This window comes from Nicotiana attenuata, unplaced genomic scaffold (genome assembly GCF_001879085.1).
Source record: "Nicotiana attenuata strain UT unplaced genomic scaffold, NIATTr2, whole genome shotgun sequence".
NCBI lineage: Eukaryota > Viridiplantae > Streptophyta > Magnoliopsida > Solanales > Solanaceae > Nicotiana > Nicotiana attenuata.
The window spans coordinates 43,948-61,640 of record NW_017671487.1 but is presented as its reverse complement, the minus strand read 5'-3'; the positions used below and the strand labels follow the sequence as shown (position 1 = coordinate 61,640).

At 42.1% G+C, this 17,693-nt stretch overlaps 1 protein-coding gene and 1 pseudogene across 1 annotated transcript; one reads left to right on the top strand and one right to left on the bottom strand.

Annotated features, from left to right (window-relative positions):
- The window catches only part of LOC109208591, a 32,668-nt pseudogene extending 16,231 nt beyond the window's left edge, over positions 1–16,437 (top strand).
- Positions 16,438–16,583: 146 nt separating this feature from the next.
- On the bottom strand, positions 16,584–17,540 carry LOC109208589 (putative F-box protein At4g09190). The gene has a single exon (XM_019371719.1). It carries the CDS (start codon positions 17,538–17,540, stop codon positions 16,584–16,586), a length of 957 nt encoding a protein of 318 aa, XP_019227264.1.
- Positions 17,541–17,693: the final 153 nt, after the last annotated feature.

The following is a 17,693-nucleotide window of genomic DNA, read 5'->3' as shown; positions in this document are numbered from 1 at the left end:
AAATTCTAGGGTTTCCCCATCGAATCAAACACAGAAACGAGAAGGCAAGTGAACAGACTCAAGGAGTCTCACGAGAATCAGGCAAATACAATGGCGGGCTTGAAACAATCAAAGAAAGGAAACCACTTTAAGGTATGAAGAGCATGCTCAGAAAAACTTTGGCATTTAAGAAAACATCAAGAAACTCAGTAGTAAATATGCATGGTAGAAGAGTGAGAAAAACAGACTAATCATGTGAGCATACATATAAAAGTAGAAAGACAATACATGCGTAATAGAGAGGAAAACATACGAGCATAATACAGACAAACATCTAAAAGAAAGAACAACAAGAATCGAAAGACTTTACAGAAACCCTAATTTGTAAAAAACCAACGAATTTTGNCATCATATTCTATGATTTTAACATTTATAGTATTATACCCTAAATATATACACTATATGTTAAATTCCAACAATTTTAAACTATGTTAATTAATATACAATAATTGGTATATTTATAGTATATTCATGGTATATCAATGGTATATTCATGGCATATTATGGTATATTCATGGTCTGGGCTGGTCCGGGCCGGGCCGGTTAAACCGGTTAGAGTCACTATTCTTTTGGATCGAGTTTAACGGGTCCGGTTAACCGGTAAAAAATAATAAACGGTTCAACCCCCTCTACCCCTCCTACCTAGCCCACCCGACCCCTTATGAACCTGGCCGGTCCGGTTCCGGTTTTAACCGGTCTGGGCCGGTCCGGTTCCGGGTCAACCCGGCCCGTTATACACCTTTAGTTGGTCCTATGGGTGTTAACCGAGTGGGCCGGGCCGGGCCGGGACGAGCCAGTATTATTTGGACCAGTACGGGTTTGGTCCCAGGCCGGTTCCGGGCTTGCTCTTAACGGGTTCGGGTTAATCCGAGTAAAAAATAAACCGTATGGGTTATTGGTTGAGGGGGCCGGGCCGAGTTTAGTGTTTTTTTAATATTTTGTATAACTACTGTAAGTTATATTAGTACTTTGTATTAATATAAAGAATACAAGAAGGATGGGGGAAATTGCGCTTATAAATTGCAAGTGCTACATTTATTTCAAAATTACAAAATTAAAGTTTGCATTTAAAAAGTAAATTAACAAAAATAGTAAAACTAAATTTCTATGCATAATAAATTAATAATACTTCAAATTAATCTAACAAACTAAAACATTAAACATAAATACGTCTAATAATTTAAAATAACACAAATTGTCTTAAATCTTAAAATAACACATAGCACATATATGGCATATTAAAAATAATACGTTACCATCATATTCTATTATTTTAACATTTATTGTTTTATACCCTAAATATATACATTATATGTTAAATTCCAACAATTTTAAACTATGTTAATTAGTATACAATAATTGGTATATTCATAGTATATTCATGGTATATTAATGGTATATTCATGATATATTATGGTATATTCATGGTCTGGGCCGGTCCGAGCCGGGCCGGTTAAACCGGTTAGAGGCACTATTCATTGGACCGGGTTTAACGGGTCCAGTTAATCGGTAAAAAATAATAAACGGTCCAACCCCCTCTACCCCTCCTACCCAGCCCACCCGGCCCCTTATGAACCGGGCCGGTCCGGTTCCGGTTTTAACCGGTCTGGGCCGATCCGGTTTCGGTTCAACCCGGCCCGTTAGACACCTTTAATATAGAGCCCTCAGCAAGGTGGTAGCTGAACTAACTTGGCTTGCACAAGTTCTCAATGATTTTGGTGTTCAGGTCTCTTTCCCTCTTTCTGTATTTTGTGACAACCAAGCAGCTGTTCATATTGCTAAAAATCCTGCTTTTCATGAGCGGACCAAGCATATTGAGGTGGATTGCCACTTTGTTCGAGGGAAGCTTTCTGAAGGCTTCATTCAACTCTTTCATGTTCCCACTTCATAGCAGCTCGCTGATGTACTCACAAAGCCTTTGACTGGTCTGCTCCATCATCAATTTCTTTGCAAGTTGCAGGTGTTTTCCCCCTCCAACTTGAAGGGGGGTGTTGGACTCATGGATTATATGGCTTCTGGGCCTAAAAGGAAAAACTTATAGTGTTTATAGTGTAGCCTTTATTTTTCCTTGTGTTTGTGTAATTGGGCTCCTTGTAATTACTGAACTAGCCCACTTTACATTACCTGTATTTGACTTGTATTTGGGCCGATATATAAGCAGAAGGGGCACCCGAATGAGCCTATCGGGATTATTTTTCTCAAATCAGATCTAGAAAGTTCCATCTCTTCTCTCTTCTCTCTCATGAACCCTAACACTAATTTCTCAAATCTAGATCAATGTTCTCATGTTTTCATGTAGTCCTTGGGTACAAGAAACCGTTCTGTCTACTTCCATACGGAGTAAAACCTAAATTGACAAATGATGAAATGAAAACACCGAAAAGACTTGGTCGACCTTTGCCTTGCCATTTTGCATTAGGTAAGATTTTATCTGATTGCGAGACTGTCATTTTACTAGACAACTCTTGTTATACTTGCTCGTATATTTTTATCAGGCAGAAACAGAAAACTACAAGGATTGGCTGCTGAAATTGTGAAGCTTTGGGAGAAATGTGAAATTGCAAAAGTTGTCGTTGAAAAAAGGAGTTTAGAACACTAACAGTGAACTGATGGCTGAAGAGCTTAAGGTTTGCGAAATTAGTTTAGCCTTTGATGATATTTTTTTTTATTATACAACACTTGGCTCTCTTATGAAAGCAAACTATACTTTGTAGAACTTATCCTTTTATGGTTCACAAAAAAGTAAACTTCGTAGTGGTTGACTGGAGTAACCTTGCTCTCTAGGGATAAAGAATTTATTGTGTTCTACCGAGGAAAGGACTTCTTGCCATCTGCAATCTCTTCAGCAATAGTAGAACGGAGAAAGCAAGTTGTCAAAGAGGAAACGAAGAATAGTTTTAGTTCATCAATGACAAATATTTAGGAACGGAAAAAGTCCACGGCGAGAAGTGTTTCTGATGATGAACATGCAAACCAAAATGACCTAAAAGGTGTCCAAGAAAAAAAGAAACTGACTTCCATGGAAGCAGCTATCAAGAGAACTGCAGATAAATTAGCCACTGTATGTGTTCATTATCGTTGCAGCTACCCGCTCTCTTGCAGATTCTGATAGTATTTATTTTTGAATGTTTTATATTTTCATGTCAGGCAATAGAAAAGAAAGCCAAGGCAGAGCAACTCCTTGTGGAGCTTGAGGAGGATAAGATTCCACAGCAACCTGATTTGGATAAAGAGGGAATAACTGAAGAAGAAAGATTCATGTTGCGGAAGATTGGCTTGAGAATGAAGCCTTTCTTACTTCTTGGTGAGTGCTTCTGTACAGCAAACCTATATCTTTTGCCAAAATATTTATGGAAGTTGACTCATACACTTCCCTACTGATGCTCAAGTAGGCGGGGAGTCTTTGATGGAACAGTGGAGAAATGCACCTTCATTGGAAACATAGGGAATTGGTAAAGCATTGAGGTAAACCAAATAACTAGGATGTTAGAGGCTGAGAGCGGGGGAATACTAGTTGCTATTGAGCGAGTAAATAAGGGTTATGCGATCATTGTGTACCGGGAAAAGAACTATGAAAGGCATGCTTCTCTGAGGCCTCAGACTCTTCTAAGAAAAAGAGAAGCAGTGAAGCGTTCTATAGAGGCTCAGTGACGCCAAGTAATGTTATTGTAGTTAAGGTAAAGATTCCAGATACCGCTTAATTTTAGTAGTTGACTTTGGCATGGTTTTAAAATTTGAAGTAGAAACATGGGGGTTTTGGTGGAAAAGGAAGGGTTCATGGTAAGTTTTGTATGGCTCGAGGGTCCGTCCTAAGCCTTAGTCCGGGCGAAGTCGAGTTCGAGCCCAATGGAACAGACTCGAGATCGAAGATAGAATGCAAGGACCAGAGATAGGAGTACAAGGAGTACCGAAGCCGAGTATGCTCGACCCCGAAATAGTACCGTTATGGATTTGTAACAGAATGAGCTAGATTCCTGTCACGTCCCCAAGATCATGGCGCAAATCCCAGAATAGGATTGTATGATTCCGTACTAGGCGGTTAGACAACTGTACAAAGAATATTCTTTACTGTAAATAGAAATATACCTTATTTAGGGTTCCCCTATTATATAAAGGGGACCCTAATCATTTGTAACATCATCTAATCACTGAGAAAAGAATATACTCTCTACTTTTTGCCTACTGTTCATTAGAATTGTCCTTTAGCTCTACTGCTCTTACTTTACTTTTCTTGTTTAATTGTTCTTATTGTTCTAAACCCACCTCAAGGTTACTAAGCTCGAGGTCACTGCTGTTGAGTTATATTGGTTTGATTCACTTATTTCTTTCACTTCTACTTCATATTTCTTGATTATCAATTGGTATTGAATTAAATTGTTACTCGTATTTTCGAGGTAAACAGTTTGGCGCCCACCGTGGGGCTAAAGACAATAGTGATTGTTTCTTTACTGATTCTCATTACACACGTTATTTTTACACTTTTTCTTGTCAAGAATTTTTTATTCTCAGGCTGAAACATGTCTAGCTCACAAAATGCACCTATTTATGACAACGAAGGTTTGAAAACAACAATATAGGGGTCGGTGTACCACAGATAAACCCTGGGGAAAGCCAAACACGGAACCAGTTGATGTTAGTTCACATATTGCTCTAAACGCGGATTTAGGCACAGACCCCGGAGGGAGTGTACGCAGGGAAGCCCGACCTGGTGGCCAAGGAACACAAGGAGTGGGTGGTGGGGGAATCAGCCTCCAAGTGATATTCGAGATGCTACAAGCTCAACAGATCGCCATTGCTCAACTTCAAAGTCAAACTAAGACTTTGAGTGTAGCTGAACATGAAAACAATCGACATGCTGAGCTAGCACCAGAAAGGTCAAATGGAAATGACTCGGGGACTGACCCCACCATTGTGAAAATGCTCGAAGAGCTCATTAAGAGGATCGAGTTCAGAGAAAAGAAAATTGTAGATAATGATAAGAAGGTGGAGACTTATAACTCCCGTGTAGACCAGATACCGGGGGCACCTCCAGTTTTGTAAGGATTAGATGCCAAGAAGTTCATACAAAAACCACTCCCCCAAAGTGCGGCTCCGATGCCTATTCCTAAAAAGTTTTGCATGCCTGATATACCCAAATATAACGGGACAACCGACCCTAACGAGCATATTACTTCATATACTTGCGGGATGAAAGGAAATGATTTGAATGACGCCGAGATTGAATTAGTCTTGTTGAAAAAGTTCGGAGAAACATTGTCAAAAGGAGCCATGATTTGGTATCACAACTTACTTCCTAACTCTATTAACTCATTTGCTATATTAGCAGACGACTTCGTGAAAGCACATGTCGGGGCCATAAAGGTGGCCACAAGGAAATCAGACGTCTTCAAGACAAAAAAAGGAACGACGAGATGTTGAGGGAGTTCATGTCCAATTTTCAGATGGAAAGAATGGAATTACCACCGGTCTCCGCTGATTCAGCAGTACAGGCCTTTATGCAGGGTTTGAACGAACGGAGCTCGATTGCATCTCGACAATTAAAGTAGAACCTGATCGAGTATCCAGCTGTGACGTGGTCAGATGTGCACAACCGATATCAATCAAAAATTAGGGTCGAGGACGACCAGTTGGGAGCCCCTTCGGGTTCAGTTCATCCTAACAGGTTCGCAGCCAAGCCCCCGAGGGATACGAACAGGGAATGGAGATCGAACAGGGAACGGTATCAACTGTATGTCGATCGGAGGAACAACAGTTCAGGTCAGAATGCTCCTCAGAACGATCAAAGAGATGATCGAGGTCAAACTTCTCGGGGACTCATAAGTAAGAGTGGATTCGATAAGCATAACGGTCCCGCAGAGGCACCTCGATTATCGGAGTACAACTTCAGCGCAGATGCATCCGGGATTGTGTCAGCTATTAGAAGAATCAAAAACACCAATTGGCCCAAGCCTATACAGACTGATCCTTCTCAAAGAAACCCAAACTTGATGTGCAAGTATCATGGCACACACGGTCATAGAACAGAGGATTGCATGCAACTAAGGGAAGAAGTGGCTCGGTTGTTCAACGAGAGTCACCTTCGAGAATTCCTCACTGATCGAGCCAAAAACCATTTTAGGGAAAGAGATTCAAGAAAAAATAAGCAGGAAGAACCACAACATGCAATCCACATTATCGTTGGTGGTGCCGATATCCCGCAGAGACTTGTGTTCAAACGCACCAAGGTGTCGATCACAAGAGAGAAACGGACTCGGAGCTATGTGCCTAAGATCGCCTTATCATTCTGTGACGATGAAGCAAAAGGCATATCTCATCCTCACAACGATGCCCTGGTGATCTCTATCCCTTAAAATAAAATTCAAGTTAAACGTGTTTTGGTGGATCCAGGTAGCTCAACGAACATAATCAGATCGAGGGTCGTGGAACAACTCGGCCTACAAGATCAGATTGTACCTGCATCTCGGGTCCTAAATGGCTTCAACATGGCAAGCGAAACAACAAAGGGAGAGATTATCTTGCCAGTGAACGTAGCCGGGACCATAAAAGACACTAAATTCCATGTCATCGAAGGTGACATGAGGAATAATGCATTCCTTGGGAGACCATGGATACACAACATGAGGGCAGTGCCTTCAACTCTTCACCAGATAATGAAGTTCCCAATAGAAGAAGGAGTGAGAACAGTCTACGGAGAGGAACATGCTGCAAAAAAGATGTTTTCAATTGAGGAAGTGGTGCTGATACCAGAGCTTTGACCTCAGAGAAATCGATCGCCAAAGGTAAGCAGGCAGCTAAATAGCAATTACAGCCCCCAGCCTCGATGGAGTCGGAACAATAGCTAATTGAAGATGAAGAAGAGGATCTCCTTACTTATCGAACCTTCGTCGTTCCCGAAGAGTCCGATGCAACCAAGTCAACTGTCAAGGAACTGGAGCAGGTCATACTTATCGAATACTTGCCCGAGAGAAATGTATACCTGGGAACGGGATTGACCCACGAACTCAGGAGAAAACTCATTCAATTTCTTATTGATAATATGGATAGCTTTGCTTGGTCCCATTTAGATATGATAGGGATTCCACCGAAAATCACCACACATCGATTAAGCACCGACCTTAGGTTCCTACCGGTGAAGCAAAAAAGGAGGCCTCAGTCCGAGGTAAAGCATGCTCTCATAAAAGAGAAGGTAACCAAACTTCTTAAAATAGGATCCATTCGGGAGGCAAAGTACCCTGAATGGTTAGCCAACTTAGTTGTAGTTCCTAAAAAAGGAAACAAACTTAGGATGTGTGTAGACTATAAGGACTTGAACAAAGCATGTCCAAAAGATTCTTTCCCCTTGCCAAACATCGATCGTATGATCGATGCCACGGCTGGCCACGAGACCCTAACTTTTCTCGATGCCTACTCCGGGTACAATCAGATTCAGATGAATCCGAAGGACCAGGAAAAGATTTCGTTTATTACTAAATTTGGAACTTATTGTTACAACATAATGCCCTTCGGGCTAAAAAATGCAGGAGCAATATACCAACGCCTAGTTACCAAAATGTTCAAAGAACAAATAGGTAAAACAATGGAAGTCTATATTGACAATATGTTGGTTAAGTCCCTACGTGCAAGGGACCATTTAGTTTATTTGCAGGAAACATTTGCAAATTTTGAGGAAATACAACATGAAGCTTAACCCGGAGAAATGTGCCTTCGGAGTTGGCTCGGGTAAGTTCCTCAGCTTCATGGTATCAAATCGGGGTATCAAAATTAACCCCTATAAGATCAAGGCTATCGAGGATATCATGATCGTGGATAAACGCTAACAGGGCTAATAGCTGCTTTGGGTCGATTCATTTCGAGGTCGTCGGATCAGAGTCACCGGTTCTTCTCCTTGCTCAAAAAGAAAAAGGATTTCGCATGGACCCCAGAATGTCAGCAAGCCTTAGAAGAATTAAAACGATACTCATGGAGCCCGCCTTTACTTCACACCCCGAAGGTAGATGAAAAACTTTACCTATACTTGGCAGTGTCCGAGATAGCGGTAATTGGGGTACTAGTTCGAGAAGAGAAAGGTACGCAATTTCCTATTTATTACGTAAGCCGAACTCTAGGAGATGCTGAAACTAGATACCCCCACTTAGAAAAATTAGCACTTGCATTAATAAGCGCATATCGAAAGCTAAAATCATACTTTCGATGTCATTCTATATGTGTATTAACCACTTACCCTCTTTGAAATGTTTTGCATACGCCCGGGCTATCAGGCCGATTGGCCAAATGGGCCGTCGAACTTAGCGGGTACGATATCGAATATCAACCCCAAACGACCATCAAGTCTCAAATCTTAGCTGACTTCGTTGCTGATTTTATGCCGACCCTCGCGCCCAAAGTGGAGAAAGAACTCCTGCTATGTTCAGGTACATCATCGAGGGTATGGAGTATGGACCCTTTTCACAGACGGTGCCTCGAATGTGAAGGGGTCCGGGCTTGGCATTGTCTTGAAGCCACCCACGGGTAATACCATTAGACAATCTATCAAAACTTCTAGATTGACTAACAATGAGGCCGAATATGAGGCCATGATTGTAGGTCTCGAGCTAGCTAAAAGTTTGGGAGCGGAGGTCATCAAGGACAAATGCGACTCCCTATTGGTGGTAAACCAAGTAAACAAGAGTTTTGAGGTTCGAGAAGATTTAATGCAAAGATACTTGGATAAACTACAGGTAACATTGCATCGCTTCAGGGAATGGAAACTCGATCATGTGCCTCGAGAAAAAAATAGCAAGGCCGATGCACTTGCTAATCTGGGATCCTCGATCAAAGAAGACGACATCGTCTCGGGGACTGTCGTTCAGTTATCGAGGTCTGTGGTTGAAGAGGGTCATCCTGTGATAAATTCAACAAGTTTGACTTGGGACTGGAGGAATAAGTATATCGACTATTTGAAGAATGGAGAACTCCCATCGGACCATAAAGAATCGAAGGTCGTACGAACCAAAGTTGCTAGGTTTGCATTAGATGAAGATGGAACATTGTACCAGAGAACCTTTGATGGGCCACTGGCAGTATGTTTGGGGCCGGGGGACACCGATTATGTTCTATGAGAAATCCACGAAGGCACTTGTGGGAGTCACTCCGGCGCCGAGTCCTTGATTCGCAAAATCATCAGAGCAGGATATTACTCGGACAGTATGGGAAAAGATACTAAGGAATTTGTCAAAAAATGTGATAAGTGCCAACGATTTGCACCGATGATCCATCAGTCCGGGGAACAACTCCATTCGGTCCTATCCCCGTGGCCTTTCATGAAATGGGGAATGGACATAGTCGGACCCCTACCAACGGCCCCGGGTAAATCTAAGTTTATTTTGTTTATGACTGGTTATTTTTCTAAGTGGGTGGAAGCACAGGCCTTCGAGAAGGTCCGAGAAAATGAAGTTATTGACTTCATCTGGGACCACATCATATGCTGATTCGGGATACCTGCCGAGATTGTGTGTGACAATGGAAAACAATTCATCGGCAGCAAGGTGACGGAGTTCCTTGAAGCACATAAAATAAAGAGGATATTATCGACACCATATTACCCAACTGGAAATGGACAAGCCGATTCAACGAACAAAACTATCATTTAAAATCTAAAGAAAAGGTTGGACGATGCAAACGGGAAATGGAGAGAAGTTCTACCCGAGGTCCTTTGGGCATATCAAACAACATCGAAGTCCGGTACGGGGGCTACTCCATTCTCTATGGTGTGCGGCTCCGAGGCCCTCATCCCTGTCTAAGTCGGAGAACCCAGCACCAAGTTTTGACACACATCGGAGGAGTCAAATCACAAGGCCATGAATACTAGCCTCGAGCTACTAGATGAAAAATGAGAAGCAGCCCTTGTTCGGATAGCCGCACAAAAGAAAAGGATCGAAAGGTACTATAATAGAAGGACCAACCTCCGACACTTCGGAATCGGGGACTTAGTTCTACGGAAAGTTACCCTCAATACTCGAGACCCAAATGAAGGGAAACTAGGACCGAATTGGGAAGGGTCGTACCGAGTCCTCTGAGTTATAGGCAAAGGATCTTACAAACTTAGCACGATGGAAGGAGAACAACTCCCAAATAATTGGAAAGTGTCATTACTCAAACGATACTACTGCTAAGGTATAGCTTTATCCTTTTTGTCCATTTGAGTTTAAAACTAACTCATTGAAGATTCTCGATCGAAGCTATCGAGGACACCCATTTTTTTCCCGAATGCCTTAGGTTTTAAAGCATGCATGCACTCTTTTTTCCTTAGATCGGATTTCGTCCCAAATGGGTTTTACCGGCAAGGTTTTTAACGAGGCAACAATTATATGCTACCTAAGGATAACTCTACAATATCTAAGGCTTCTATTCAATCAACCTTGAATACTGGGGGACATCACCCTCGGAGGTCATATTTTCGAGGAAAATACTTCACGCCTAGGAAAATTTAGTAATGGGCCAAACGGTCAAATGAACCGTGTCCATATAGAATAGCCGAGCCCCGACGACGAAACATGTACGCATGTATCAATTATTTAAAGAAGCATCATGTTTATATCAAAAACACTTTGTGTCTCCAAAAAGTCTACTATTATACGAGCTCTACACTTATAATCCTACTGGAAACGGCTCACGAGCCGAAGCATGAATGTAACCCCGAGATACTTGGGGACTGTCATCGACAGTCAGCATGTCCGAGCCATCGAAAACTCGGACTCATAAGACCTCAAAGAGGCATCCTCCCGAAAACAAAGGCCAAGGAAAATATACTCGGGAACTAACTTTTCGAACAAGTTCGAAAGGTTATCGGGAAACAGGTCCAAGAGACACACCCGAAGGCTACGCCCAAATTAAAGGCTATGGCCATATAAAAGGCTACTGCCATACTAAAGGCTATGGTCATACTAAAGACTACGGTCATATAAAAGGCTACGGCCGAAATAATGCGGCTCGGAGACATCCGACTTCTGCCATAAATTGAAGGCCTGTAAAAACACTGAAAAAATTGTTTAAGTCAGGCTACCCTCGGCAGAAGCAAAATATAAAGGGCTTCGATAAATTCAGCTCTCGAATAATCTAAAGGCTTCGATAAACATCAGCCTTCAAAAAAACCTCAAGAGGCTTTTGATTATGTTTACACAATTAAATTATTAACAGGGTTCCGATTCGTCGAACCCTCGAAAAACCCAATGGGTACGAAAAACACATGCTAAGGCATAACAAAATTTTCACTAAGTCTTATAGCTGAAAAGAGGGAAAAATTGTATAGCCACTCTAGAGGCCGAATTGGCCCAACTTAAAGAGCCTAAGGGCCAACTTAAAGAGCCTAATGGCCAACTTAAAGAGCCTAAGGGCCAACTTCGAAAGGCTTAAGGGCCAAAACATATAGTTTGAGACCCCGTTCTCACTCAACTCGGATTCGAGAGTCCCGACATCCCGAGCTTACATCGAATTAATTTAAACTTGACTCGAGGATTAACAAAACCTTAAGGGTGTTATATTGATCAATAAAACCCAAAGGGTTTATTATGTTCTAAATCCAAACCAGTACTCGTACTAATCATTTGAGTTGTACCATCAAAGTATTCCATAAATAAAGTCGAAATGAAATTCAACACAAGTCAAAAATGAGATAAAAAGGTCTTTTTGTATTTCCAAAAGATGATTACAAAAGATATTTACACAAGGGATACTTTCACAAAAAACACGAAAACGAAATAAGGAAACCTAAATCTACTTCGGGGCCACATCTTCGGCAACTGCATCTTCAGGAGCCGCATCTTCGGGAGCCTCACCCTCGGGGACTTCATCTTTATCTCCTCCACTCTCGGAGCCACTGGCCGAATCATCCTCATCAGAAAGCAAAGTGGCGGCCTTTTCTTCCAAAATCTTTGCCCTTTCAACATCGGCCGAGAGATCGAAGCCGCGAGCATGTACCTCCTCAAGGGTTTCCCTCCGGGACTGCCGCCTAGCGTGGTCAAGTGCACTTGATAGCTTAACTTCGACTGCAGAAGAGATCTCCTTTTACCGGGCATCAGCTGCTTTAGCGTCGGCTCTGTACGAAGATATAATTGCCTCAGTATCAGATTTGGCCTTGGCCAGCTCAACATCGGATTTAGATTTAAGCTCCTCGATTTCACGACCTCTAGCCAGGATCTCCTCCCTCATATTTTTAAGCTAACATTTGAGTGAAGCCAGTTGTTCCTGAAGAGTTTCTTTCTCAGAGGCAAGACTGTCCATACCTCGCCTCCACCCCAGGGTCTCGGCCTCCTTCATCTTGAGCTCCTCTCGGAGCTGCTCCACCAGCTGTCCAGCTCGCCCTATTGTTGAAACTGCAAAGTAAAAGTGTTAGTAGACTGATCGGGCAAATCCATAACAAAAACGTCCGAGGGTATATTAACTTTTCAGTAAGCTCGATTTGTTCTTGACGAGCCTTTGCCAATTCGGCTCGAAGATTGCTGATTTCCTCCTCTTTCTTGACATTAAGACCGTCCTTCTCTTCCAAGATCTTCACAAGCTCGGTCTCACATCGAGCAAAGTCAGCTCGGGACTTGGAAAATGCCTTTTTATGAAGCATCACAACCTTCACAAAAAGGGGAAAAGTTAGACTCAGAACAGCAAGGACAAAGCGCAGGCGTAATTCTAAAGGAGAGAAAACTCACTTGTTTGAAGAGCCGACAAGCCTCATCGAAGATGAAAAAAACATCTAGGTCGGGGTCATCTTCAATCCCTGCAAGGCATTCTCAAAAGATACCATGCCCTTCGTGGCTCGCCCTCACATCAGAAGGTCTCATGTTTTGAGCATCTCGGATTTTCCCCTCGGAGAACCCGGGACCAGGCGGTGAGTCATCCACATTGATTACCCCAAGTGATCCACTCGGGGCATTCTCTTCTATTTGAAGGGGCTCAGGATCGGGCCCCTCGGGCTCACCCTCCAAATGACCTCCAAGACGAGGTGCCCTCTTGCTGCCCAATGGCTCGGGGACTTTGCTTGAACTCCCCTCGGAGATTTCTTCGGTTCTAGGATGAATCGCGTCTGCCGCCACCGGTTCGGCACTCTTCGAAGCACCTGCGCTTCCTCTCCTACGAGCTACCAACAGGCATTCGTCATCTTCTTCTTCTTCCTGGTCCCGAAGGCGTTGGGCCATGCCTGGAGATAAGGCCACAGTATCGTCCTTAGGCTTTCGAATCGTGCTTTTCTTCGGCTTAGGTTTAGTTACAGGCGACCCCCTTTTTCTCTTCTTTTCCTTTGGAGGCTTTGGGATTTCTTCTTCGCCGGCCGGAGGTGCCCGTAATAGCGTCTCCGAGGCCTGCATATAAACAAAGTAAGCATTTTACTGAGAAACACAAGTAAACAGACAAAAGAACTCACCAAGGTTTTTAGCCTCCCATCGACCCTTGGCCAGGTCACGCCAGCGCTCCGAGTATGAGGAGGTAGAGGCCAGTTTTTGGACCTAGCCTTCGAGGTCTGGGACCGCCCTAGGAAACCAAGCAATAGCTGCACCATCGGAAAGAGGTTAGGCCAATAAAAAGATAAAATCGGGGGAGAAAAAGGGAAGCAGGGTATAAACTAATCAATGATAAATATGTACTTACGTTTCATGTTCCACTCCTCAGGGAACGACATCCTATCAGCAGGAATCAAGTCGGAGGTCCTAACTTGGACAAACCGACTCATCCACCCTCTGTCTTTGTCCTCATCGATACTGGAGAAGAGAGATTTCAAGGATCGGCGTTGCAATTTTATCAAGCCACCTCGATAAAGTCGAGGACTGTACAGTCTGATCAGATGGTCGAGGGTGAAAGACATCCCCTCGACCTGACTCGAAAAGAATCTCATCAAATGAACGATTCGCCAGAATGAAGGATAGATCTGGCCAAGCGTCACTTGGTATCGTTGGCAAAAGTCAAGAATAACTGGATCTATGGGACTCAGAGCTGGAATTGCGGGGCCCAACGTGAGTGGGTAGGTATACACGCTTAAGTACCCTGCTTTATACGTGGTGATGTCCTCCTCAGGAGAAGGGATCACTATGTCTTTGTTCTCCCAGTTGCAGTCCTTTTTTACCTGCTCAAGCTCATCCTCGGTTATTAAACAGACGTATCGAGACATGGGCTCACATCGTCCTGGTGTCGATACGGGTTTTTCAATCTTGAAATCGGATGTTGTTTCACACGGCGGGGGAATACACTCCTCAATATGAGGTGGCACTACCGCTTTACTTTTGGCCGATCGAGAAGATAAAGGAGCTTTTTCTTTTTGGGAACCGATTTAGATGTCTTAGCCATTGTGATGCAGAAATTCAAGAAAATAGAGAAGGTTGATGATGAACTAAGGGCAAATAATAGAGAAGGGAGAATTCAGGAAAGTTGAAAGGGCTAATGAGATTATGAGAACAATGTGAGAATAATGTTTGCAAGATTGTGAAGTTGATCTATTTATAGAAGTCACTTAAGCGTACTGAGGAAGCCAAATAGCCGTCCGTCAGGCCCCTCCAATTAATGACTTTGGGAACCGCACAAAAAGCAACCTTTCAGTCACTTTAGCCGCTGACATCACGAGATTGGCATCAGAATCGAGGCGTCGAGCATCGAAGATCAAATCGTTTCTTATCGACCTACTCTAAGAAACGCGGGGACTATCTGTACACGGTCAAAATCATATGCCTCCGACTTATAGGCTCGAGAGTCCGTCCTAAGCCTGAGTCCGGGCAAAGTCAAGTTCGAGCCCAACGGACTAGACTCGAGATCGAAGATAGAATGCAAGGACCGGAGATAGGAGTACGAAGAGTACCGAAGCCGAGTATGCTCGGCCCCGAAATATTACCGTTATGGATTTGTAACAGAATGTGCTGGATTCCTGCCACGTCCCCAAGATCATGGTGCGAATCCCGGAATAGGATTGTACGATTCCGTACTAGGCGGTTAGACAGTTGTACCAAAAATATTCTTTACTGTAAATAGAAATATACCTTATTTAGGATTCCCCTATTATATAAAGGGGACCCCAATCATTTGTAACATCATCTAATCACTGAGAAAAGAATATACTCTCTACTTTTTTTCTACTGTTCATCAGAACTGTCATTTAGCTCTACTGCTCTTACTTTACTTTTCTTGCTTAATTTGTTCTTATTGTTCTAAACCCACCTCGAGGTCACTAAGCTCGAGGTCACTGCTGCTAAGTTATATTGGTTTGATTCACTTATTTCTTTCACTTCTACTTCATATTTCTTGATTATCAATTGGTATTGAACTAAATCACATATCTTTAAAACTACAAATCAAATTTAATATTTACTCGTATTTTCGAGGTAAACAAGTTTATCTGTGAAAGAATCCAACATCCAATCCAAAACCTTAAGGTTATTAGTGGAGTAGCCAAGACTTTTATAAACCCCATTGGAAATTCTTGCACAATCCAAGCTCGACAACCTTATAACTCAAACATCCTCCTGTATGTGTAACCTGATTTGGACGCGATTATGGATTTACAAAGGTTTGCTCTGGTATTGTGTGGAAGAATCTGAGCATTGGAAGTCCTTACCCAACTCAGACAACTATACAACTCAATATCTGGATTACCTTATGTGTTGGTATTTTGATGTGTTATTTTGATAAAGGTGACTTTCATGCGTTTTATGTGTCTCTTTCTAATTCTTGTTTTCTCAACTAGTCATAGTTGCTGGCACTTGCTTTTGCAAGTGTTTTTCGGTCTATTACTATCACTGTACTTCTAGCAACAAAAAAATAACAGAAGGGAAACAAAAGGAAAATATCAGCATGTATTTCTGTAACACATATTGCAGTTGAAGTGCGGGTAAAACCATTTTATATGACAGTTTGCAAGCTTCTCTACCCTTGTGAGTGTTTCTTATTTGATTTCGGTTTTCCTCTTCTTCTTCACTTGTCTTTCTTTTGATGTTTCTGCCAAAACTTTTCCACTACTTATCTTTCCTTTTCTTTGTTTTCTGATGCAGTCGTTGAAATTGCATGTCTTAAAGCTTACACAAAATATAGAGGCCTTGAAGTCACGGTTGGTGTGTTATCTTACCTTATCGGAGTTGATTCTTTTTTTATTTTCCACTTACCAGCTCGTTTCTTAATTATATCTAAATGTCACACGATTTGCATTGATTCAGACCAAGAGTGAGGAGATGATTCATATTCAATACTCGGATATAGTTGGTTTGCAGGTAGCTGAGACAGGAACATCTAATGCTGCAGGCGGAACCAATTATCAGTCTACTTTAGCAAGTCCTTGCACCTCTGAGGTAAAAATTAATGCATACTGATAACAGTACATTCTGTTACTTAATGTTGAAGGAGCGTGTTATGTTTCCACTTGCTTCTCATATCTTTGATGCTTGCTGCATGTGAGATCCCTTATCAGCTAAAATAAGGTATTATAACAGTAAAAGGTCACATGAAGCTAGAAGTGTGGCAACCCGGTGCACTAAGCTCCCACTATGCGCGGGGTGCGGGGAAGGGCCGGACCACAAGGGTCTATCGTAAGCAGCCTTTCCCTACATTTTTGCAAGAGGATATTTCCACTGCTCGAACCCGTGTGTATGTATGAACTCCGATGGTAGCTCAACTGTATGTTTCAACCATGTCTCTGTTTCACTACTACCATTGAGAACATATATAAGAATTCTACCAATGCCCTGAAATCTCTTGTCATCTAGAAGTACTGCAACATGTCCCTTTATGTCTACTATTTTTGGTATAGAATCGAAAGCTTTTTTCATCGTGGATATCAATTTAGGGAACGGGATCGTTCTAATTAACTTTTCGTTACCTACAATACTGAAGGCAGCAATGTCATCTCCAAATATATTTTCAAAATAAATGACTCCGTCGATACAAACATAATTGTTCAAAGAGATAATTTCAGTCCAATTGGATCTCTCTCTCCACGACTTGTCCACCCCAATAGTGAAAAGTGAGTACTTCGCCACAAGTTTCCTATCTTCATTAAAAATCATGTGTGACATCAATTCCTTATGTTTCTTGCTGGTGGGATCAAAGGAGTAAGTAGTAACTGAAAGGAAACCTTTCTCCCTTGGTTGTACTTTAGGAAGAAAGATATGTTCTTTTATGAAAGGATTGCAAATAGCAACATCTCCATCATAGTTCCATAGACAAACTAGGCCGTTGATAGATTGCATAAACTGAAGATTACGAAAACATGGCTCATCTAAATACTCGATGGGACAAGCTAAATCTTGATGTTCTTTTCTCTGGGATAAATTATATGTAACTTCTTTTTGAGTCAAAGTTACGTGACTTACAAGGAATTGTGCAATGAAACTTTTGCCATGTTCTTGAATGAATAAGGGTTCGGATATTAGAGAACAAAAGGATTTCGAAATGCATCTGAAACGCATTAGAGACTTGGCAGGAAGCCATTTTAGAATTCCAAAGACAGCCTCATTGGGAATGTATAAGTTACCATTGGCAGTAATCTTGTTCTCTTCCATGTATGTTATGCGAAATGTATGAAAGTACAGAAGTCTAGAAATATATAAAAGTGTCTTTGAGTTGGACCTAGGGTTTGTATAATTGTATATAATATTAATTAGGTTACGATAAAAGAAAAAATTAGTTCCCGTCCCCCCCCCCCCTCCCCCCCC